Source organism: Seriola aureovittata, chromosome 8 (assembly GCF_021018895.1).
Source record: "Seriola aureovittata isolate HTS-2021-v1 ecotype China chromosome 8, ASM2101889v1, whole genome shotgun sequence".
NCBI lineage: Eukaryota > Metazoa > Chordata > Actinopteri > Carangiformes > Carangidae > Seriola > Seriola aureovittata.
Genome location: NC_079371.1, coordinates 16,250,403 through 16,273,878, shown reverse-complemented (window position 1 = coordinate 16,273,878; position 23,476 = coordinate 16,250,403). Strand labels below are relative to the sequence as shown.

The window sequence follows — 23,476 nt, the reverse complement described above, 5'->3', positions numbered from 1 at the left end:
TTGTTACAGATATTATCTAATCTAAAGTATATAACATAAATTACCATTAGGCTGGCGTTAGATATGAATCGTCGACTCAAATAAAACCAACCTTACGTTTCCGTTGGTTACCGCCATTTAATAACCTGAAAATCTCGACCTCTCGTGGCCGAATGAGAGACGAACGCCAACTGTCACGTGAGACTGCAGTAACGTGACTCTCACAAACGGGAAGTTCGAGACGGTAGAACTTCTCACAAACACGTCTGGTTTGTCCCGGTTAACTGTCACCGGTTTGTCAGTCGGTACGGGGCTGGAAAGCCTGAAAGACAGCAGGTTGGAGTCCAACGGAATTTAGAGGACAGACAGGTGAGATGTTTTGTATTTAGCTTCATTTTGTGCTCATGTGAAGCTGTTTTCTACCTCATATCCACAGCGTATGACCAGCTATTGTCATGACACAAATCAGAGCCTTGTGCTACTTTAATTTCCCTCCACGGGATTTCCCCAACCTTAATTTATCAGTTCAGCTTGTTTTTTTTAATTTATTTAACGTGATATCTTTTGTTTCGCTGCAAAGGTTTGCGCTTCTTTTCATTGGCATGGTGTACCACTCAAAATGAAACTTCTGCTCCAGTTCTGTATGGCGAAAAAAATGTACACCGAGACAGGCATTATAGAGGTGAAACGGCCGAGGTCGAGGCCGATCCGAGCTATTTGTTCAAGAAAATGCAAAAGTTTCTTATATTACCGTATGTTTTTCTTTGAATTCTCACAATGTACTGAGTTTTATAGTTCTAATGTCGAGTCCTGTTCCCGTCATTGCTTTTTTTTATTCAACACCCAGTCTTCAGAAATGTTATTACTTGGTTTAAAACTCATTCATCAGTTTATTAGGTACACCCTAGGAAAATATATGCTTTCTGGTGCAACAGCTCTGCCACAAATCCTACCTTTCTTAAAATGATGATGTTCAGTTAATGATTAAACTGTTTCAGAGAGGTGTTGATTCAGTTTTCAGTCATTTTGAGCCTGTGTTTTTTGATGCTGCAATGGTATTTAAGTTAAATATAGTATAACACAATACAGCTCAATACCACCACAAACTACAGCCTCTAAAATCACCATAAAATTGAATCAATACCTCTCTAAAGCAGTTTCAACAAAAAAAGTTGGATTTATTGCACAGCTCTTTTATTGGAGTGCTTTAGTTTTAGCAAGGTGGATGTAAAAAACTGACAATGTGACCTTTTTTCTTTTTTTGTATTGTAGAGTGATTTTAAACTGACTAAACCGTGAACTTGTTATATTGGCAGGACCATGTCTGAGCAAAAATGGAAATCCCACTTCATCATCACAGTCAGGAGGACTTGATACTTCCTTTTTCTTTAGTTTCAATTCATGAACTTCAGCATTGTCACTTAGGGGCTTATATTGTTCTAACTGAAAATAGATGCCCTCTGTGAACTTTTTTCCCCCCTTGTTTACTGCCTCTCTCCTCTCCACATTCTCAGCAATATCTCATTCCACTATAAACACTACAGTACTTTGGCTACTTGGTCAGTTTTTAGAAGTAAATATTAATTTGATCTTGTCCTTGGTGTTGTGCAGGTAACTATGGGCTCCATGTTTCGCAGCGAGGAGGTGTGCCTGGTACAGCTCTTCCTACAGTCTGGCTCGGCCTACAATTGTGTCAGTGAGCTGGGGGAGCTGGGCCTGGTTGAGTTCAGAGATGTGAGTCACTTCAATGCTTGTTCAGCTCTTGGTTCATGATCTTGTGGGAAAGAGAGTCCAAACCAATTGGAGGCCTCTTAAACTAGTCAGCTGTTTTGGCCAGAATGTTTTTCCATGTTAAACAGTTTTGCCCACTTTTATGACTGACTTCTCTTCACATGCAAATGGTGGGTTGATTTCAACTCTGTTTTAATGTTATTTGGCTCAGCAATCTGCAGCATTTCTAAATCGGTCCTTAGATGAGATGGTGAACTGATGGTTGGTTTGAGTCACTGTAAGACATAGCAAAAATGTTCCATAAACATGAGTAACCCTGTTGCTCTCTTCCTCTCTCCTCGGCTCTTGTCCCTCTGATTTCAGTTAAATCCAAATGTGAATGCCTTCCAGAGGAAGTTTGTCGGCGAAGTCAGACGATGTGAAGACCTTGAGAAAACTTTTAGTAAGCAATAATCACTCATCGTTGCCCACCTGTATTTTCATCCATGTTCTTTATTAGTCTTGTTTAGATTCTCCATCTGCCCTCTCTGATCGTCTTTTATCTGCCCCTCAGCCTTCCTGGAGCAGGAGATCAGTCGCTCCCTATCTCCACCCTTGCAGGGTCCTCTCCCTCCTCCATGCCCAACACCCTCTGCCCCTCAGCCCCGTGAACTTATCACTATAGAGGAGGAGAGCGAGAGGCTGGCCAGAGAGCTCAAAGAGGTTAGTGATTAAAACAAGGCCGTGCTAATAAATCAAAGAAGAGCCCCTGTTGTCTCATTAGTACACTACTATCAAAACAGGTTGAACTTATTGGCTTGACAGTTTTTTTCATATTTGCCTGTGTGTATCTTCTTAGGTGTCCAGGAACAGAGACAGCCTCCGGGCTCAGCTGACCCAGCTCTGTCAGTACCGTGGTGTCCTGACCAGAACACACTCTCTGACAGCCTCACAGGTGGTTAAAAAATATTTTTTGCAACATTTTCTGCATCATTTATTACCCTTTCTTTAATTATTGTACTGTATTCAGAAAACTGACCAAAAAAAACACACATTCATTCTCCTTTTGCTTCTTCTCCTAGGCACCACCACCTGTATTGGAAAGCCAAGGCCTGTTTGATAACCGCCAAGATGTCCACCTCAGGTAGATGCCATTTCCTAAAATGTATTTAAACTCCTTTCTTAAGTTTTCTCTGTGTGTGACACATCTCCCACTGCGTCTCCTCTTTCAGTTTTGTGGCAGGAGTGGTCCATCCTTGGAAGGTCCCCTCATTTGAACGGTTGTTGTGGCGGGCGTGTCGTGGTTATATCATTGTGGATTTCAGAGAAATGGAGGATCGCCTCGAGCACCCGGACACGGTGGGAAATGGCAATCATGGTTGAGGGATAGACATGAAAGTTAATTCTTTTGCAGGGGTAATCTGATGATTTTCCACATCTAAGGAACTTTCATATGGGTATCTCATCAAAGCTGTTTCCTTTGTCTTTGTTTGCAGGGGGAAATGGTGCAATGGACAGTGTTCCTCATTTCCTATTGGGGAGACCAGATCGGACAGAAAGTCAAGAAGATATGTGATTGGTGGGTGCACCAGTTAGATGGTCTTTATTGTACTGTAGATCTCCACACTGCAGTGTCTCTTTCACATGTTGAATATCTTTATTTCCCCACGTTGCAGTTTCCGCACACAGACATTTGCATACCCTGAGAGCACAGCTGAGCGAGAGGAGATTCTCCAGGGACTTCAGGGCAGAATTGAAGATATCAAATCAGTAAGCAGAGTGCCTCTTTATAAAAGCACAGTGACTATTTGTTGCTACATTGATCCAATCACCAGCATTCACCCTCTTTTGTAATGTGTCATGCTTGAAGATAGTAGAATGCCCAAGATGGTATGTCACTTATCCCCTCACTCTCCTGTCCTTTCACTTCCCTCTACTTCAGGTGCTGTCACAGACTGAGGCCTTCCTGCAGCAGCTGTTGATGCGGGCGGTGGCTGTGCTGCCCCAGTGGAAGGTGCGGGTTCAGAAGTGCAAAGCGGTCCAGATGGTGCTGAATCTCTGCAGCCCCTCTGTCACTGACAAATGCCTGATCGCTGAGGCCTGGTGTCCTGTTGCCAAGCTGCCTGAACTGCAGAGTGCTCTGAGAGAGGGAGGGGTAAGATAATGCTGTAGACAGGGAGAATTAACATAAACACGTATTTGCCAAATGTTTCACTTCCTTCATCTTTGTCCGAATTTCTTCTCCATCCTCAGAGAAAGAGTGGAAGTGGGGTCGACTCTTTCTACAACCGCCTGCCGTGCTCCACCCCTCCACCTACCTTGTTTCCCCTCAACTCTTTCACAGCTGGTTTCCAGAACATTGTTGATGCGTACGGTGTGGCCAGCTACCGTGAAGTCAATCCAGGTACGTCAGCATACCACTGAAAAAAGGTTTCTTCATTAATGTCTTGAAAGAAAAAGGGCATGTCAGATGTTTCCGTGCAAGCCAGAGAATTCTCAGCCTCACATCTATTTTTTTCCTCTAAGTTTAGTCAAGTCTTTTCTCTCAATAACTCTGCAGCGGTGTACACCATAATTACATTCCCCTTCCTGTTTGCTGTGATGTTTGGGGACGTGGGTCATGGTTTACTGATGACTCTGGCTGCCCTCTGGATGGTTCTGGAGGAGAAGGACCCCAAACTCAAGAGCAACAACAATGAGGTAATTTAGAGGATATTCGCTCACAGTGCCCACACATGCAGAACACACACTCAGGCTCAATGGAAGGATAAGATGCGGTGTCGATTTAATAGCATTTTATTGAATCGGATTTTATTACCAGAGTACAAATCCCTTAATTAATTTGCAGCTGCTTTGCTTTGCTTTCAGGTTAATGACTACTCAAAGATTTTTCATTTGTTCTCTTCTTATATCAAAAGAGATAAAGGAGAAAAAAGATTTTTATTAGAGCTTTATGAATTCAGTTTTTTACACACTTGAAATCAAACTGGCAGTTGGAACCAAACACTAGATTTATGTCAGAATAATTACTGTCTTTCTTTTCATTTAATTGTCAGGATCATTGCATATTGCCCATACAATGTCAGGCTAGATAAATTCATTTGAAAGTAATTGGACCGTATTTAGTTTTAGTTTGATTTTGCAATTATTTACATTCATATATATTTTTTATTTAATGTCTATAGATTAATCTGAAGGAATAAAGAAAAATGTAGAACTTCAAAATTGATTATTTCAAAGACTAAGCCAAAAGTGCTTAAACATGTCTTTGACCTTGCACACAAAACACTGAAATAAAATCCCTCTCTGTGTTTCAGATCTGGAGGATGATGTTTGGAGGAAGGTATCTGATTCTGCTGATGGGACTGTTCTCTGTCTACACGGGGGCCATTTACAACGAGTGCTTCAGCAGAGGCCTCAGTACCTTCAGCTCAGCGTGGCATGTCGGCCCAATGTTTGAGAAGAACATATGGAAGTGAGGACATTTCATACATGCAAGCTTGAAAATGATTTATAGCTTTTTTTTCAGTTCTCACAGGCTCTATTTCCTGTACATCTCACATTTGTGTTATCTCTTTTCAGTGCATCAGTCCTGGCAGGGAATCAGTACTTGTCCATGGATCCTGTTGTGTCCGGTGTTTTCACCAGCCCTTATCCATTTGGCATTGACCCGGTATTGTCCATCAAACTCTTCACCTCTTCATTCACATCTTCAGCATTCTTCACCCTGCCATCTGCTTTGTCACTTTACTCAAACTAATTCTCTCTTGTATGTGTCGTTGTCAGATTTGGGGCTTGGCCAACAACAAACTGACTTTCCTTAATTCGTACAAGATGAAAATGTCAGTCATCATCGGTGTCATTCACATGACTTTTGGAGTCTGCTTGTCATTCTTTAATTATTGGTGAGTAATCATTTTTACTTTTTTGATGTTTCTGTTTGGAGTGTGTACATCTCAGTAGTTGTTTATTTTCATATCTGTTCTGACTTGCCTTCACATGTCCTTGTTTCTCTGTTTCTACTTCTCCTTGATGTGGTTTTCTCCAGGCACTTTGGCCAGTTAAGCAGTGTGTTCTTTGTACTGATCCCAGAGCTGTTCTTCATGGTGTGTCTGTTCGGTTACCTGGTGTTCATGGTGGTCTTCAAGTGGATTGCCTACACTCCCACCCAGTCTAAAATCGCTCCCAGTATACTTATCCACTTCATAGACATGTTCCTATTTGCAGAAAATGCTGAAAACCCACCACTCTATGAAGGACAGGTGTGTTGTTTGCTCATTACCCTAAAAGGAACATATCAGAGTTTCATGTTTGTTTTACGGTTTGCTTACACTTTACATAACCGTCAATGATTTTAAAGCATGCCACAGTCTTTATGATGATGAATGTGTTTTTAGACATGAAACCCACAACAGTTAGTTTTTGTCTACATTATCTTATGTGAAGGTTGTTTCATTGTGAAATTAAATAACATTATTATTTAGGTTATTTATTTAGGTGTGAATTAGATTTTTTTTTTTTCAAAAATAAATCCAAAATCTGTACGTTAAAGTATCCAAGACATAACAGTGAGCTAGTCAGCAACTGTTTTAATACATAAAGTTACAATATTTCAGTTTTTTTTTTTTTTTATTTAAAATTTATTTATTTTTAATTAACCAGTGTGAGCTGTTTTGTTGGCAGATTACTCTTAGACCTCAGATGTAGAAGTCCCCTTAGAAGATTTCTTAAAGCAATCACTGCTTTAACTGCATTAAACAGCAATAATGTAATTTTGAGAAAAAGACAATGACAAAAACACCTGGAAGGTAGACATAAAAACTACAGCATGCTTTGATGGTTTGCTGAAATTAAAGTGTATAAACTATTTGTAGTAAATGGGGGGGTAACTTGCAAAAATACCCGTGTTGTACTTCAACACAGATCTCCCTTCACTCTTTATGTAGTCTGTGGTGCAGAAGGTCCTGGTGGTGCTGGCTCTGTGTTCAGTCCCGGTCCTCCTGCTAGGAAAGCCGACGTATGAATACCTCACATTCAAGAGAAGACGACGTCAAGTGGTGAGTTTGTGTTTGACTGAACTTTAACCCTTTTATTTACAGTGAGCTGCATTTCCTCACAGATTGTTTTTTAATTCTTCACTATCTCAGGAGGAAGACAGACGTCCACTCGTGGCTGACGAAGGCTCCATCAATACTCATCAAGGGGACACAGAGGGAGGAGCTGCTGAAGAGGAGGTAAGACAAGTAACTAAATTCACTAAATGGATTAAATCTGGTCAAATATGTATTCTTGTGTTTCTTGACTAACTATTTTAACTGTGTTGTTTGCATTAGTTTGATGCTGCAGACGTGTTCATGCATCAGGCCATCCACACCATAGAGTACTGCTTGGGCTGCATCTCCAACACCGCCTCTTACCTCCGACTCTGGGCTCTCAGTTTGGCACATGCACGTCAGTGGCACACATACTGACACACACAAACACAATGTGTATCTTCATACTCACATGATGTATACGAATGGACAGAGTTCCTCTTTAAAACCAAACACACTCATACTATTCTTTTTTTGAGCCAGTTGGTTCAACACATGATGGTTTTGTTCCAACCAGTTATTGTTATGTGATGGTGAGTTATTTGTGTCTCCACAGAGCTGTCAGAGGTGTTGTGGGTGATGGTAATGCGTCTTGCCCTGAAGTGGTCTGGCTATATGGGATCTGTGGTCCTTTTTGTGATTTTTGCCTTCTTTGCTGTGTTGACTGTCTCCATTCTGCTTGTTATGGAGGGCCTCTCAGCTTTCCTCCATGCGCTCCGTCTGCACTGGTAAGAATGAGGGGAAGGACAGGACAAAGGGGAAAATGGCCCTGTTCAATTCAGAGCTGTCTTAAAATAATATGGATGGGTCTGAGAAAAATAATGAATTATTTCCAAATATGATTGCAGTGTTATTCAAGATGACATCAATCTAAGATTGATAAACAACCCACTAAACTCACTTGAGGAACCACATTTTTAAAGAAAGAAAATGAAAAGCCATGCCAAACCATACAAAAGTTCAGAGCATCACCAAATCAATCATTTGTAAATCAAACTTTATATTCAGCTCCAAGTCCAATTTTAGAATGACAGGACAGGATTGTTTAAGGAGGTAGAGAAATTGTGTGGGTGGATAAAAATTGATTATGTATTTTTTGTATTTTCTGTTTTATGCTGACTCTGCTCTCGTCTCTTGCAGGGTGGAGTTTCAGAATAAGTTCTATAGTGGAACAGGCTACAAGCTGAGCCCTTTCTCCTTTTCATCTATGATCAATGGATCAGCTGCTGTATGATCCGCCAAGTTATTGCTTAGTATTGCCAAACGGTTACGTTAATTTATGTATATTATTGAGTACTTGGACTGCAACACTTCAGAATAACCCTGCCTTTAACAGTGGTATTCTACTGCCTGTAGGCTATGAAATGGTTTAATTGACTTGCGCAGTGATCATGATGACTGTTATTTTTGCATCACTAGAATGAAAATGATTCCTTTTATTATGAATTACAAGTACATTATATGAAATGAAAAACATACTTTTGTATCTCAATGCTATTTTTTTCCACTCTCAGTGTTATGTAATGCTTTCTAATTACTCTTTCAGTAGTGAAAGGGATAGTAATCATTTACTTCTCGCTTTATAATCTTCAGTTATGAAAGGGAAAGTACATCAATTAATGAATTTCTTCTGCAGTTTAAGGGAATGTGTGATTGTTGAACTGGTGTATTGTACTTTAATAAGCCAGTCCTGTAGAATTTGTCAAATGACAGCAGGGATCAGCAGGATTATCTCAAGGATGTTCATGAGCCAAAGGTACTTTCCACTCATTGTCATATCATGTCTTCCAAGCACAACACACAACAGGTATTTATTGGTAGTGTTTCCAGGTGCCTTACTGGGACGGAGTGCTTGTTTATTCATTTGGACATATAATATCATCCATTAACATGTCACCACTTTAAACAACACTCTGCTCTAGACACGTGTCTCTTTTTTTCTGCTGGTTTGCACTGTAAAATCTGAACTGAAATAAAAAAAAATTCTTGTTTAATCTTATTGTGGGAAGTCATTGACTGAACAGGCTACCTTACCTGTTGTATAGTTGCACTATTGTGTCATTTATATGTTTGACTATACAGTGATGGAAGAAGTACTTAAATCCTTTGAGTGTAAATATACGGAAGAATACGACAATGTAAAGGAAAGGAGAAATAAAGCACATTTAATTGTAAGTAAACTCAGTGTGCTTTACATCAAAGTACATATAAGTGATAGAACATGTAAATAAAATATAATAGGTATTAATAATTCATTATATATGATGTCTTGCATTCAAAATCTTACTTAAGAAAAAGTACTGAGTTACTTTCCAGCACTGGAAATTATTGTAGAGTAAATAGACGGCAAATCCCATTATTCTTGATGCAGACGTGTAAGTGGATCTTATAAGAGTTAAAGAGGGTTGTTTCTGTCAGTGCTGTTTCTGCTGTGGCACCGGTAAGTGAACCGGATGTTGTCTGAATGTCAAAGATGGCGCCGGACATGTCACGCTGAACTTGTAGCAAATTGTTCCACAGTATGTTTTTAAGGATATAAAGCCTTACCAGATGATAGCACACTGACCGACTCTGTGTTTTAGTTTGTGAGGTGAACACAGCTGAGGAATAAATGGCTCTGAGTGATTTAAATCGCTGTGTGCGCCAGTTGTTAGGTCAAATTCAACGCTGTCGCCCGGTTGCAGCTACAAACCAGACAGGTAAGTCACAACTGCTTAACCTTTATTCTCTTCAGCTACTTACACACCGGTGTGTCAGTTTACGTTATTTAACAGTTTGATTGTGGTGGCTAGTTTAATCCAAATAGTTATCAAATCGCCTATTTACCTGTTGTCCGTCTCCCAGCTCGGTGTCTCAGCCAAGCAGCCTCTCAGCCGGAGCCCAGCGCGAACGAAAATGAAGCCGTGAACCCGACCTTTGTGAACAGAAACCCCCGGAACCTGGAGCAGATGGCGCTGGCTGTGAAGGACCGGGGCTGGAAAACGACCTGGCCCCACCGGGAGTTCTACCACAGGTCTGTGTGTACGAGGAACAGTTGTCTTTAAAGTCACACTTTTTTTCTTTTTTTGTAGCTCTTTGTAAAATCAGGTGATTCATTTCTCATTTTTATTGCAGTGTCACCGGCATTTTCTCAGTATTTCACAAATGACCTTCGAGATTAATTGGTCTTAAGTATCTTTGTCACCAAAATTGTGTGTATCTCTTAATAAATAAAAAAAAAGGTTAATAACAAATCAAAAGATAGAAAAGATAAAAGACTTTAAATAACAGGTAGAGTTACTGTATTATTGTTCATGTTTTTTACCTAAATTCTGTGTGCATGCAGATATTCAGTTGATTTGCCTCAGTGTGATCTTAAAGGGACTCCTCTAGGAATGGGAAGTAACTCAATATTATCATGTTGTCAGTGGCGACATTGGTTGATATTGGTTACAATACTGTGTTTTCCAAAGGAATAATTCCAAACAAATTCTAATCTAAAAAGTAAACCATTAAAGTCTTGTTTTGGCATTGAACATTATTTTGATTGATTTGTGAATCTCATTTTCCATATAAAGATGTATAGTGTTATAGGAAAAATATTCTTTTATCATGATTTTTATTTCACTCATATTCTCTAACCCTCGCATCCACCTGTTTCTCCTGTTTTAACATGTTTGTCTCTTTTCAGGTTGGTGTTTTCTCGCACCCAACATTATGTGACAGCACAAGTGTTCTCCAGCAGTTCTCCTGTCCCAGTGTTGACCTGCTCAACCACAGAGTGGGCATTGAAAAAGGAATTGGCTTCTACAAGGTGTGTGGCAGCATGTCAGGCTGTGGGTGAGGTGCTGGCACGTCGATGTCAACAGGCTGGAATCACCAGGATGGTGTACAGGGCTATTCCCTGGGCCTATCGCTCTGACGCTGTGAGTACATAAAGCATGAATTGCTGTTAGAGAAATGATTTGTATGTCTTTTTCACCTGCTTCATGTTCATCACTTCCTGATTTATTTTTTTTTTCCCTTTCACAGGTTCAGGCTTTCAGGAAAGGAATGAAAGAAGGAGGAATCACACTCAGTGAACCCAGAAGAAAATACATTGGGACCTAAATTTTTGTGTCATCTATCACATCTGCTGCTTTATTAAAATATCCTCTGTAACCCTTATTATATCTGCTATGTTGTGAATTTATCACTGTACTGATATTAAGATGACAAGCACTACAGTGAATTACAATACAGAGAATCAAAATGAGCGCTGAAAGTAATGTTGCTTGTCCCTCTGCTTTGTTTCATGTGGATAAAGTGTTTCTGAATATAACCAGTCTGCTCTCTCTGCTCTGGTGTGTTATTTAATCAAGGAACAAAGCAGTTGGTTTGAGGATAATCATTTATTTTTCACTCATAGTGCTTGTTGTAAACAAGAGTGAGGTGCAGACAGTGGAGAGCTTAACACAAGAAGGCATAGAAATGTTGACTTCAGATTTAAAAAAAAAAAAAAAAAAAAAGTCTGACCATTTTGATCATAGTACAGCGTGACATTGGCTCAGGCAGTGGGAACAGTGTGTTGTGGGATTATAAAGTGCATGGTTTCTTTTTTTTTTTTTTTCATTTACGGTGAACATGCAGATTAAATGTAAAGTGAGCTGTAACTAGGGTTCATTGGATAACACCAGCATGAAATAAGAATGCTCCACATCAGCATCTAGTGATCATCAATCTGAAAAGAATGTATTGAATAATTTATCCATTAAATGTCCATATAAATACATGAGAAAACCCTGAACAATTTGCTCTCACAGGCTGATATAAAAACACATAACATGCACCCAGTTCATCAGCAATTTTGTGTCGATACATACATACTGTATATATATCTGCATTATGCATACATGCAAAACCTTAGGAAGTCAAATTTATACTGCAATCAAACCAAGTGAGAAACAGTACAAGACACATACAATATTTGGCCACCACCTCTTAGTAAAAACATTAAAAACACCAGTCATAGAGTCGTATTTCATTCTCAGGTTGAAGGCACTCATATAGCCCTGGTGTTTACATAGAATGAACAAAAATAAAATGGGAGACGTTTTTAATATACTGACATGATAAAGATTTTCAATTAAATATATATTAATTGGCACATTGGAATACATAGTTTGGCAAACAGGCTTGTGCCACAAAACTGGCCCTAACTTGGTCCATAATGCACAGCTTAGACAGTACAATCCTCCCATCTGTGAGCAATGTACGCTTGTTAAAAAAGAAAAAAAAACTTCTGATGAGAATATGAAAATCATTTCAAACTGTTTACCTTGGATTGGCAGCATACAGCCTCATATTTACAGAGAACAGTAATTGCATAGCATATAATCTCTAGAGTGAGAGCTTAAGAAGGGAAATGGTAAAAAGGGAGCTTGAGTAAGAGGACGCTACATGGAAGGAGAGACTTCTATGTCTATGTGGTAGGATATGTTCTAAAAACACTGTATAAACCGTCATAATACAACAATGTATCAATCAGAATCCTGGCTTTTACTGGTATAGCAATGCTGAAGCAGGATCCTTTTATAATTAGTTACCAGTAATAATTATGAACAGAGAAATGCAAAGAAAGTACAATGAAAATGACCTTCAAAACATAAATTAAAACTTTCAACACCAAAATAATCTAAAATATGTAACTGAGCCAGAGCACAGCAGAGTATAAAAACCATGGCATGTTACCAGAAAAAATTTCAACTTTCATAGTCCAGACTTTTCCCCCACCATGCTTTTCCTCCTCTCTGCCTCCTTTATAATACCCTCTCCCTTCCTGCTCTCCCATGTCTTTCGTTACTTTAGGGTTTACTTTGACCTGCGTCCAGCAGGTTGCGCGGTTCAGGTGAAACGTCCACACATGCTCTCTGGTGAGTCAGACCTCGGCGCATGTGGCTTCGCTTCCTCTGTCCTGGAGACTGCCTCGGACTGCCAGGAAGCTTTGAAGAATAATAAAGTCGCAGAGTAGTTACTTATAGAATTGGATGAGCACTGGTACTACAGCTGATCAATCGATTAGCTGATTGGTGGATGAATGAATTGGCAGATATATTGATAATCCAAGCAAAAATACAAATATTATCTTGTTCCTGCTTCTCAAATGTGACAATTTGCTGTTTGTCTCTGTTATATATGAAAGTAAACTAAATATTTAGGATTGTTAAATGGACTAAACAAGCAAAGTGAAGACATCACAGTCAGACTGAATGATTAAGCAATTAATTGAGAAAATAAAAGATGAATCAATAATAAGTAGAATTACTGTCTTGCGGTTGTATGCCTCTGCCAACTAGTCAAGTTGCAGTTTACATTCATGTCTGTCCAGACTCACATAATATATGTAGAGAAGACTTTGAATTTAATAAAAGCTATTACATTTATTACATTTTTATATTAAATTTACTGAATTACATTACATTCAATTAAACTAAATAAGTTCATTTTATTCTATTGAAACTAATATTTGAATTAAATTTACTTAAATGAATTGAGTTTAATTCATTAAATAAAATTGAGTTAAATTATTAAAATTTCCCTGTAAAGGTCAGGGAAATGAAGCTGAAAAAGATATGGGCAATATCACAAGTCTACAGCTCAACTACAAAAACTTGAAGTAAAATTAAATTCAAGTACAATTACATTTACTTCAAGGTTTTGGGTCTACGCATCTCCTCCCTCTTTCCAGAGGAAATTTCTTCAATGAACACGTGAGCCATTTGTCTGAGAGGTCTACTCACAACAACAACAAAGAGTATGAAAGGCAAACTGTAAGTTTGCTCGGTCATTCCTCGCAGCACACTGTTTCATTTACCTGTTCACATCCCTTATCCTCGTCATCCAGTTCGCTAATGGACTGCATGAGGGAGAAGAGGTTCATCCTGCCGCTGCGATTAACACTTGGAGCAACCTGGAGATGACAGAAACAAATACAATATCCAAAAAATTAGTGAAGGTTACTGATACATGGGAAGATACACATCTTCAGATGAAGTGTGCGCGAGTAACATAGTGTCAGGAGGCCTGCGCACCTTTTCTGGTTCATTTACAGTGATTATGGGATTGACACTTGGTGGTCCTGTCTGCCCAGGTTCCTGGTTGGTGTCAGACGTGGGGGTGGGTTCTTCAAATACCTGGGTGTGTTTGAGAAAGTAAAAGGGTTGAAGCCATAAAAATAAAAAAAATCTGCAGGATATAAAATGCTAAAAACATATCATTGTTGTAAGTAAGTACCTCTGTGTCTTCCTCCGATTCATCTTTTTCATCCGGGCTGCCAGAATCTTTTTCATCTGGACTCTCTACGTCCTCCTCTTCATCAAGTCCCTCATCCTCATCCTCATCCTCCTCCTCATCATCATCCTCCTCCTCATCCTCCTCTGGCTTTCCCTCCTCTCTTCGCTCCTCCTTGCGTACTGACTTCTGTCTTTGGTCTCTCGACTTTCGCCTCCAGAGTGTGCTGTGACGCTGCTGGCTGGAATGATGAATGAACACAATCCTCACACGAGCCCATAAATCAACATCAAAAAAGTCAAACAAAGGCAAACTAAAAAAAAAAAAAAAAAGTTGATATTTTACATTTTGGAATAGAGATCTTCAAACACTAGTAGGCCTAACACCATGCCTGACCTTGCATTGAGGATGCCGTTGTAGGTCTGGAGCTGCTTCATGAAGCCCTCGTTGGGCTTGATGATGGACCGGCGATCCCTGACGTAGGCTAACGCCACATCCAGTGGCCAGCGCTGCTGCTTCATGCCGTAGGCAATCACTGTGGATGCAGAGCGAGAAACGCCCATCTTGCAGTGCACCAACACCGCCTGTCCACTCTTCCTGTAATACACAGAGATCAAGAGAAGCTCAGTCGTTGGTTTAGAGAGTTTGTTTTTGACAGTTTGTGACAAATAGTGGAAGAATAATGGTGTTAAGTCACTGGATACCCCGCTGAAATGTACATGTTGAGGTGGTTAGCTTGGTAAGCCTGACAGGCATTGTTTTAAAACATAATAAAAAAGCTTCTAGCTTGTGAATAGGTGGCAGCTTTCATAATTTAGCAATACTGACTGGTTGACCTACTGTGGTTTGAATTGCCACACAAGCTCACAGGGTGTGCGGAAGCTGCAGATGTAACGTAACGTAAACGCTACTTCTTATTAATCTCATTCATAGATATTCCTGTGTACTGTGTCCTTGCTAGTACCTGAAAAGCACATTAGCACACTTTATTACTGCAAGTTTCATCCAGCAGGGGAGTGTGAAGGAGCTCACATCCCCAAAAACAAACAAACGGAGAGGGAAACCTAACTAGTTTGTCTTTAGAGAGTCCAAATGCAAAGCGCTATTTTCTCTGTTACACTCTGTTTGGATAATGCAGTCAAGAAGTTTCACAGTTCAGTCTGAGTTTGTAGACATCGTTCACACAGCTTGAACTGAGTGGAAAGGAGTTTAAATCTGCACCGGTGTGTGTAACGATGCAGGAGTCAGAGCAGTCACAAATGTATTAACATGTTTGATTTTAATATCTGGTAACTGGACAAATCTAAATGTGACGTGATTGATCATGGAAATGTGATGGCTGTGTGTTTGTCTACAGCTGTAACCTGCAAAAGACTGGCCAATGCTGATACACACCTTCAAGTGTCCTCTAATGTGTGTAGGGTTTCAGGACTACCTTGCTTGGTCGATGAAGGTGTATGTGTCTGTCCAGTGGGGGAGCAGGTCGGTTGCTTCGACATCGTACACTCTGATGTTCATGTAAGTGAAAGACTCTGGGAAAAAGTTGTCAATCTCTCTCGTCACATTCAGAATGTAGCCGATACTGAAAAACATACAGACACACACTTAGAGGCACGGCGGTGACTCAGCAAAACACAATACGCAATTGAGTATCACCCATGTCATGAGACAATGGAAACTAGTGACAACAACAAGAATGCACAGAGTTATATAAAATGTTGGCAGGTGAAAACACTGACTTGTTTTTCTGCAGCTCCTCAAAGTTCGCTGCGTTCCACTCAGAGCCCTGAAACCAGATACAGAAAGAGATGTTCAATTGAGGGCACAGAGGACAAAAAGGAAAGGGCCTGCACAGCCGTCTTCCCTATCACTGTCAACACACAAAGGGGAAGTTACAGTCACATATGACATCCTGGTGAGAGCACACTTCCGTAAGTTTCCTGGCCTAAGCAAAAGAAAACATGGTGGTAAAATAAAACTTATTAGTCTTTGAAGCCGAGCATTCACTCACCAGATAAAGATAGTCAAATATTTTAGAGGGTTTGTCCATCTGAGCCATGGTGACCAGGATCTCATTGTCAATGTACTCCTTGTAGGGTCTCATGTCGAAGCCTATCCTCGTCTCCAGGGCAGAGTGCACCTACAGCAGAGCAAAGGAAAGATCAAATCATACAGGCTTGCAAACAGTCTCTTATATATTTGACCCATTATATTCTACGGTCCTGCGCTAGTAGTTCTATGTCTTTATTCAAGACTACTTCCTCTTCACATCTGCCAAAGTCTCACCATTTTAGATGTGAGGTTGTCCAGGTCTTCGGTTCTCATGATGTCTCTCAGGTGCTCTTTGATCAGACTCTCGTTGGAGACTCTGTCTGCCGAGCTTCCCGTACAAGGAAAAGTGAAACTTTAGTACAAATTGACAGGTGTGCGTGAGCAATAAGCACAGATGATCATTTCCATTTTATTTCAACATTTAAAGCAGCAGACAGTGGAGTGTAAGTCAGTACACTCAGTTTCACCTCAGTTTTGAGGTACTTGTAGTTTACTTAAGAATTTCCAGTTGATGCTACTTAATACTTTTACTCTACTACACTTCAGAGGGTAATTAGCTATTTAATGTTAGTTACTAATTACTTTACCGACCAAGAACACAGCAGTGCATCAGTATTAACTTTCCAAATATACAACATATAATCATTTAACATTCATATGGAGCTATTTAGCTTGTACTTTTACTTTTGATATCTAGTAAGTATATTTTGCTAATAATCCTGTACTCCTACTTATCTAAGATTTTGAATGCTGGTCTCAATGTAGTGGAGTATGCTGTATTTCTACTTTTACTTAAATAAATACTTGTTCCACCACTGGCAGCGGAAGACAACGCTTCAGTGTGGCTCACCCAGAGAAAAGAATAAATAAGACACACTGAATTCAACAGAACAGACACATACCTCTGCCCGTTAACGTCCTTGCGGACGGACTCCAGGTCGTTCATGGCCTCCCACTCATTGAGGCAGAAGCGATCTGACTCGATGTGCTTGTTGTAGTGCTGGGCCCACTCCAAGCCACAGCCTGGGATCACCGCTGCCTTCACCGCCCGCTCGCAGCAGCCGTGCAACACTTGCAGCACTGACCTTACAACGGAAGGGAGAAAGCCAAGATGAATGTCACTACATTAGGTTGAGAAAAGTTTTGTTTCTTGTTTTTTTTCTTTTAAAGTTGAGGAGGTCTTGATGAGTTACTTTAGGATGTGATGTGTGCTGGATGCCATAAAAAGGACACTCATGCTTGGTGTTAATTCCCCTGTGTCAGCATTTTACTCACCACATGGTCTGCATGGAAACAGGCTTAAAAATTCTGGTCTCTTCGGCAGAGGTCACGCTAAAACCACTGTGGACAAATGACATAAACATGAACTTATAATCAGAGGAAGCAGAGGAGATGAAAGAGAAAAGAGGAAGTCAGACTGATAAGAAGCATTATGAGCACAACTCCTAGTAGACTGACACTGAATACGCACTCAGATTATTCAATTAGCCACAGTAAATTAGTGATGGTTCTTGTGAAGAAAGTGTGGAAAAAAAATGTGAGGACAGTGAGAAAGAAAAATAAGCACATTCGGAGGTGCGATCCAGCCTAACGAGGCTGAACACGCTGGTGTGACATGGCAGCTGATCAAAGCCTCTTGCGTGACAATTAGTGTGTGATGGCAGATTAGTTAAAACACAGTAGTTGTCACCGCACCATGTGATCCTGACTGTTTTTAGACCTGCTAACTCTTAGTTTCACAGTGTTCCTCTCTACATCCTCCTCTGAGCTCAAAGGTTGCCACATTTATAACAAAAACTGTGATGTGAGGCAAAAAATGTATACCGAAACTAAGCTGGGGGGAATATTTTGGGGCTCTGGATGCACTGCAATGCAACCGGGGAGTATATTTACCAGAACTTTCAGCAGCTAAACTCTCAGTGACCTTTACGTTAGGACACAGAAAGAAACCAGCAATACTTAACTTTCAAAAACACATGACCTCCATGCTTATGTAAGCGTCTGAGTGAGTGATAGGAGCAGTTGTAATTCATGGAGAATGATTTAACTCCATAAATAGTCATTACTCATTCTCATTATCTCTGGCCAGAATCCCAGACATCAAGCTGCACCGTCTGTGATGCAGCCACACAAATTCCTCGCATGTGCTTTTATACTTCTAATTCAATACTCTTTTAAAAATGTTTCTTACCCATCTCCATCGAGATACACTTGCGTGTCGCTCCATACCGGCAGAACCAGGCCGATGGTGCACTGATCACTGCAGAGAGGTAGTGAGCACAAAGAGACTGAAGACAAGGAAGTACGTTTAAAATGTCAAAGCTGATCCTGAAATTGTTAACTGAATGGAAATCTTATCTTGTGCTCTCTTTGTGAAACAGTATGCCAGCATCTTGGTTACACACACCTGTCTGAGTTGGGGAAATCCATGCCCAGCAGGATGCTCTCCTGTTTGCTGCCAACGGTGGAAACCACGATCAGATACCTGACTCTGACGGGGCTGACGGACTCCAGCTGCACCGCCTGCAGGGAGGACGAGAGCAGCAGGGAGGCACAGGCAGAGGTTGTGTGAGACAGAAAGGAGAAAGAGAGGATAATGATGATACGATAATCTATAAAAAGCGATGTATTTTTTTTGTTTCCTCTGAAGTCTGGAGTTACCCATTAAACTCAATAAACGTGTCTGATTACACACAGGGCAAAATATCCTGTGCGGTATATTTTCCTTGGCCTTCCTGAGAAAATCAAATCAAGGAAGTCAGTGTTCTGTTTACAGAGAAACCCAGACACTGGCCGAAGTCCACTTAAAGGACCATACCTGTGTTTTTTTTTTTTTTTTTTTTTTAGCCCATTAACTAAATCCTGTATATTTAAATTGATTGATTTGTTTTTTTTCTGCCATCCAGAAAACATCTGGTTTCAGTTTATTTTGGGTAATCCATCACATTGAATTATTATTCAGGTGATACAGCTGAAAGCACAAATTACAGTATCTTAAACATTCTTCCATGCTGGTGTCTGAGAAAAATGCCTTAAGAGCTCAATACTAAAAAACATTTTTAATATAAGATACTGAAATGTAAAGTGTTTGTATAACATCCATGTTTGCTTTTTGTTTAACTCCTATATTTGATTTTCTTCATGGTGCCAGCATGTTAACAGAGCTGACGAGGGGGAAAAAAAACCCAACTGTTCAATCAATTATTTTTCATACTTTAGTGATGAAATGAATCCAGCAGCTGCCTGGAAAACTTTCATAGTCAAACTCAAAATCAGTGCAATGATTTGGAAAGCATCAGTATTACGATGTTTTTCTGTAGTGAAACATACAAGGCAACCAGTGTAGTCCACTGATGTGGTATTTAGCTTACGTGTTAACATTAAAGTTTAATATCCTGTCATGTTGACCATAACAATTTACAGAATATCACTGTGTACCAGCAGGACAGCAACACTGTCCACATACTGCAGCATAATCAAATGTAAAAATGCAGCTGCACCCTCTGACTCATCTTCAAGTTAGTTTTAATACAGAGGAAGTGAATTACTCGTAGTGATGCGCTGATCCAAGATGCCTAATCTCAGAGTTTCTGAGTAACCAGGCAACACCAGCGCTCTTACTCCACGAACATCTGAAATCTACAAACTCTGTTGTATGAAATTCATTGGAATAATTATTATCATAAGGCCAATGATGCTATGGTGCTAAAAACTTAGTGACCAGCAGTGACAGAATGAATGAATGATTGATAGCAGAAACAGTGAGTTTTATGGTGACATTAATAAAGAACATTTGAAGTGTGGATTGGTCACATCATTTCAGATAATCAGTTAACTTAATAAAGTCAGTATCAATACTAGTACCAGTCCTGTGTATTGGATTGATTCTGATATTTTGACCAGATACGATTTCAATTGTAAATAGACTACTTGTGGTTTAATAACTGGGTCACAAACAGAACCTTCTCTGCATGGTATATTTCATGTTTTACTGATCTGATTTACAATGTGTGTGGAAAGGCCTCACCAGCTTGATGGTATCTTCTGGTCTGAGCTGTTCAATCATGGCATGGAGGTGTCTGTGCCGTGTATCTGACGCTCCACTGCCCTGTTTCACGGGAGAAGTCGCAGTGGGAGAAGTCTCATCATGAAGGTCCAGCCCCTCGCCGTCTTCCAGCAGAAGGACCGCCCCCTTCACAAGGGCAAAGCTCTCCCTAGAAGCGAACAGACATCAGTCGGTCTAAAATTGCTGTCATCAAAAAGCTGGTTATCATTTTGTTACGAGTGTAATTAAATGACAAATCAGAGACAACACAGGTTTATATCTACCTTTTCTGAAGTCTCCCTCTTCTTTGGAGGCTTTCATCCTTACAAAATAAAATAAATCAAAGAAAGGCTCATCAATAAGACTGGAAAACATTTAGCCTCTGTTGTGGTTGTGTGTGATTCAGTTTTGTGCGCAAACCTAAATTATGCAAATGGTTGCCTTTTTAAATTGATGTTGATTTTTATAATCTATTTTTTTTTTTAACCACAGTTAACTCAGTATGGCAGACTGCACAGTTTCTGTTGTGCAGTCTGTTTATAAATTTGAAAAAGATTTTTTATATTCACATCCCAAAGAAAGTTGTCAGCGGATGCAGGGGCTGCAAAACACTAATTACTATGAGGAAACGATGCTCACTGTTTCTAATGCTCCCAAACGGGCACATTTCTAGTTTGATGAAGAAAAAAATGTGTTTAAACACCATAACAAGCTTTCTGGGAGCATTCGTGGGAGTGTGTGTGATGTTTTTCCTGTTGAAAGTGTGAAAACAAATGTCCGGAATAAAATTGTAGTCATTTTCTTGGGTGAAATGTGGTGCAACACAGATAAGGTGCAGTGGAAGACGGACACAAAGAGTGATATGCAAGTAGAGGGAAGCGGACAGTAATGGGGGGAAGATAAAAACAAAGAGATTGGCGGTGAAAAGACAGAAGAAAAACATAAAAATAAAGGAAAGATTCAATACAAGAAAGAGGAGGGAGAAAAAAAAGAGAGAAGTAACAGTAGTAGCAAGGGTTTACGAAGAAACAAACTTGAGACAGTAACATTACCTGTTACGCAACTGACAAGTCCAGACAGAGTCAAGAAAGAAAAAAACAGAAATTAAAGAGGAGAAGTGGGCAGGAGCCAGGAGAGGAACGATGAGGGTTTGAAGAAGAAAAAAAAAAAAGGAGAGAACACAAGTTAAGATAGTAGAGTGATTAGATCCTGTGACAAAATATGCAAAGAAAATGAGACTTGGACCTACAGTCAGGTCATCTATGGTTTAGTTGGCAATGATAAAGTCCAGGAGAAAAGCCAAGCCTTTGACATAAAGTTAAATCATCTTAATGAAAGAATGAGAGGAGAAGAGAGAAGTTACAGACAGAGGCTGATGATACAGTGTTTATATGATTGTATGTATGCATTAAACAGCTACAGTGACAGTGATTCAATCACTCTCTGACGTGGCTGTAATGAAATTTGAATGTGATGACCATTTATCTGTGGCATGTTTGTCCTGTCCAATCACATCCCAGGCAACAATTTAAAAACCAAACAGTCTCATTATCATTTAGGCAAATACACTGATGATATCCACAAAGGGACACATTCAGGAACAACTGCTCTTCATGCAGAACTACCAGGGCCCAACACGAACAGCTCACATAGTTCTGAATCACTCTTACTGAAACAAGAGTAAACAATGATTTGTCTTAGGATATGATGCAAAAATGCCCAATTTGTTTGCATACAACAAGGTGTCGGGATGAGTGAACTCACTTGAGCGGTGGCCAGGGATGGGATCCTGTGCAGGGTCAACAGAGCCATTACACAGTACAGGTCTGTCTCCAGTAAACCTGCTGTTGCTGGCAGGCTCAGACAGGCTCTGCAGGTTCCTCAGCCAAAAGTGTGCAGTGGGCGGGGCAATTACTGGTATTTATTTCTGGAATGACACATGAATATTTGGGTTTGATTACATCCAATAAATAGGCTTTGTGTCAGAGATAAAGAAGTCAGAGGACCCCAGGTGTTTGGTTCAGGGAGTTACATAATTTGGAAGGAATAGTTTTCATAATCCTTTCATGGTTGTTTCATCCAGTGGAGGTAGGGTTAGGCAATATGTGGGTACATACCATGAGCTACATATACTATATACTAAATTTTGTCATATCGCTGGTTTGTATTGGGCCAAGATTGCTTGATGACATTAATGGATTTGATCATGACTTCAATGTGATGAAGTAACTGGACTTGTTAGGAATTCACCTCACAACATTAGTGTAAAGCAAACATTTTATCTTATTATTTAATCTATAAAGAATTTCTCAGTTGAGTTTTAAGAAAATGTCACAATATTTCTACAATACATATCAATACCAAGGTAGGAAAAAAATGCATAGTGTGGTTGACAATTTAATCCATATCTTCAATCAAAGATAGAATTCATTGCCATTCATCCACTCATCAACATGCACTCAACTGCACTCTCAATATACCACACTTATTAGGTATGTCATTAAAACAAACAGGCAGAAAATACAGGAAGACTATAATAATATAATTTATATGAAATGAAACACTGATAATTAAGTTCCTTGTTGGGCTTAGATGGGATATAATTATTGTTGATAAAAGTAACTGCATTTAAGGATGTGCCTCAGGTCATTATTACAGTAAAACTCAGCTATAAAAATAACGAATATAAAAATGACATAGCCGAAGGTTGGCACAGTATTTTCTGAATAGCTTTGTAGACCACACATTTAATTCACGTTATTAACAGTACTAAAACCTTTCATAAATGGTTTCTTGAGTCAGTTTTCTGACAGTCCTTAAGACATGAACAGTGTGGTAACGCCTGTATTATATGACAGCAATTAATTCGATAAGGCTCCAGCTCGTTGCTTGCAGGTAATCCACTCACTCTATATCCTGACGCTTTGAACAAGTGAGGAATCGTAATGAAGTGGTTTGATCCTGACTGCCGAGCTGAGAACAGACCGCGCTCGTTACTGCACCAAACCACAAACAGGCTGTGTAGCCTGTTACAGCCAGTCGCTAACAGCTGACCATAACGTTGGCTGCTACTGCTGCTGTGTACAAGACAGCACGGATAAATAATTAAAAACCTCCCAAATAAGAGAAACTACTCACGTTTTCCAGACCGGGCCCCCACTCCAGTATCCTCCTTCGGTGCCTGTTAGTTTGTACCGGGAGCTCCTTATTCCGCCCTCTGTTATGCTTCGAGGGCGAAGACTTCACCATTTACAGCCCAGCGGTTTCCCCAGAGAAGGAGAGTATTCGGCGGAGTGGACAATGACGTCATACGCACTCAAACATTCACGTACCTCAACGTCCACCCCGC

The 23,476-nt window shown here is 40.0% G+C and overlaps 3 protein-coding genes across 4 annotated transcripts; 2 read left to right on the top strand and 1 right to left on the bottom strand.

The window, feature by feature from the left end:
- The first annotated feature begins 209 nt into the window (after nt 1–209).
- tcirg1b (T cell immune regulator 1, ATPase H+ transporting V0 subunit a3b) lies at nt 210–8,781 on the top strand. Its single transcript, XM_056383583.1, has 21 exons — nt 210–348; nt 1,591–1,713; nt 2,074–2,152; nt 2,264–2,412; nt 2,549–2,644; nt 2,772–2,833; nt 2,922–3,048; nt 3,186–3,268; nt 3,366–3,459; nt 3,632–3,844; nt 3,943–4,093; nt 4,250–4,389; nt 5,007–5,164; nt 5,272–5,362; nt 5,476–5,594; nt 5,738–5,951; nt 6,636–6,746; nt 6,837–6,923; nt 7,023–7,140; nt 7,339–7,510; nt 7,923–8,781. Exons 2-21 carry the CDS (start codon nt 1,597–1,599, stop codon nt 8,014–8,016), a joined length of 2,475 nt encoding a protein of 824 aa, XP_056239558.1. The 5' UTR covers nt 210–348; nt 1,591–1,596; the 3' UTR covers nt 8,017–8,781.
- Nucleotides 8,782–9,228: 447 nt separating this feature from the next.
- On the top strand, nt 9,229–11,097 carry mrpl18 (mitochondrial ribosomal protein L18). Its single transcript, XM_056383172.1, has 4 exons — nt 9,229–9,481; nt 9,627–9,795; nt 10,453–10,687; nt 10,794–11,097. The coding sequence occupies exons 1-4, from the start codon at nt 9,394–9,396 to the stop codon at nt 10,869–10,871; spliced, it is 570 nt and encodes a 189-aa protein (XP_056239147.1). The 5' UTR covers nt 9,229–9,393; the 3' UTR covers nt 10,872–11,097.
- Nucleotides 11,098–11,133: 36 nt separating this feature from the next.
- On the bottom strand, nt 11,134–23,402 carry si:ch211-203d1.3 (protein phosphatase Slingshot homolog 3). 2 transcript variants are annotated; one of them, XM_056383170.1, is made up of 17 exons: nt 23,266–23,402; nt 21,892–22,054; nt 20,412–20,449; nt 20,110–20,296; nt 18,490–18,605; nt 18,274–18,342; nt 17,358–17,423; nt 16,985–17,167; nt 16,317–16,410; nt 16,042–16,170; nt 15,770–15,816; nt 15,466–15,612; nt 14,427–14,627; nt 14,034–14,271; nt 13,832–13,933; nt 13,615–13,710; nt 11,134–12,742 (listed from the first exon to the last, which is right to left on the bottom strand). In XM_056383170.1, the coding sequence occupies exons 2-17, from the start codon at nt 21,937–21,939 to the stop codon at nt 12,605–12,607; spliced, it is 1,899 nt and encodes a 632-aa protein (XP_056239145.1). In that variant the 5' UTR covers nt 21,940–22,054; nt 23,266–23,402; the 3' UTR covers nt 11,134–12,604. The 2 variants fall into 2 exon arrangements, with proteins under 2 accessions (XP_056239145.1, XP_056239146.1); XM_056383171.1 differs by lacking the exon at nt 23,266–23,402 and adding an exon at nt 21,180–21,454 and having other exon boundaries at nt 21,892–22,028.
- Nucleotides 23,403–23,476: the final 74 nt, after the last annotated feature.

What these genes read in the sequence shown, in the direction of transcription:
- si:ch211-203d1.3 (XM_056383170.1), bottom strand. Translation starts at nt 21,939, where the DNA reads ATGGCTCTGTTGACCCTGCACAGGATCCCATCCCTGGCCACCGCTCAA. An exon ending in GAGGAGCTGCAGAAAAACAA is followed by an intron (nt 15,613 to 15,769) that starts GTCAGTGTTTTC and finishes TATGTTTTTCAG; the next exon opens with TATCGGCTACATTCTGAATG. An exon ending in CTGTAAATGAACCAGAAAAG is followed by an intron (nt 13,711 to 13,831) that starts GTGCGCAGGCCT and finishes TGTCATCTCCAG; the next exon opens with GTTGCTCCAAGTGTTAATCG.
- mrpl18 (XM_056383172.1), top strand. Translation starts at nt 9,394, where the DNA reads ATGGCTCTGAGTGATTTAAATCGCTGTGTGCGCCAGTTGTTAGGTCAA. An exon ending in TGCAGCTACAAACCAGACAG is followed by an intron (nt 9,482 to 9,626) that starts GTAAGTCACAAC and finishes TCCGTCTCCCAG; the next exon opens with CTCGGTGTCTCAGCCAAGCA. An exon ending in GGGCCTATCGCTCTGACGCT is followed by an intron (nt 10,688 to 10,793) that starts GTGAGTACATAA and finishes TCCCTTTCACAG; the next exon opens with GTTCAGGCTTTCAGGAAAGG.
- tcirg1b (XM_056383583.1), top strand. Translation starts at nt 1,597, where the DNA reads ATGGGCTCCATGTTTCGCAGCGAGGAGGTGTGCCTGGTACAGCTCTTC. An exon ending in TGGCCAGAGAGCTCAAAGAG is followed by an intron (nt 2,413 to 2,548) that starts GTTAGTGATTAA and finishes GTATCTTCTTAG; the next exon opens with GTGTCCAGGAACAGAGACAG. An exon ending in ATCCATTTGGCATTGACCCG is followed by an intron (nt 5,363 to 5,475) that starts GTATTGTCCATC and finishes TGTCGTTGTCAG; the next exon opens with ATTTGGGGCTTGGCCAACAA.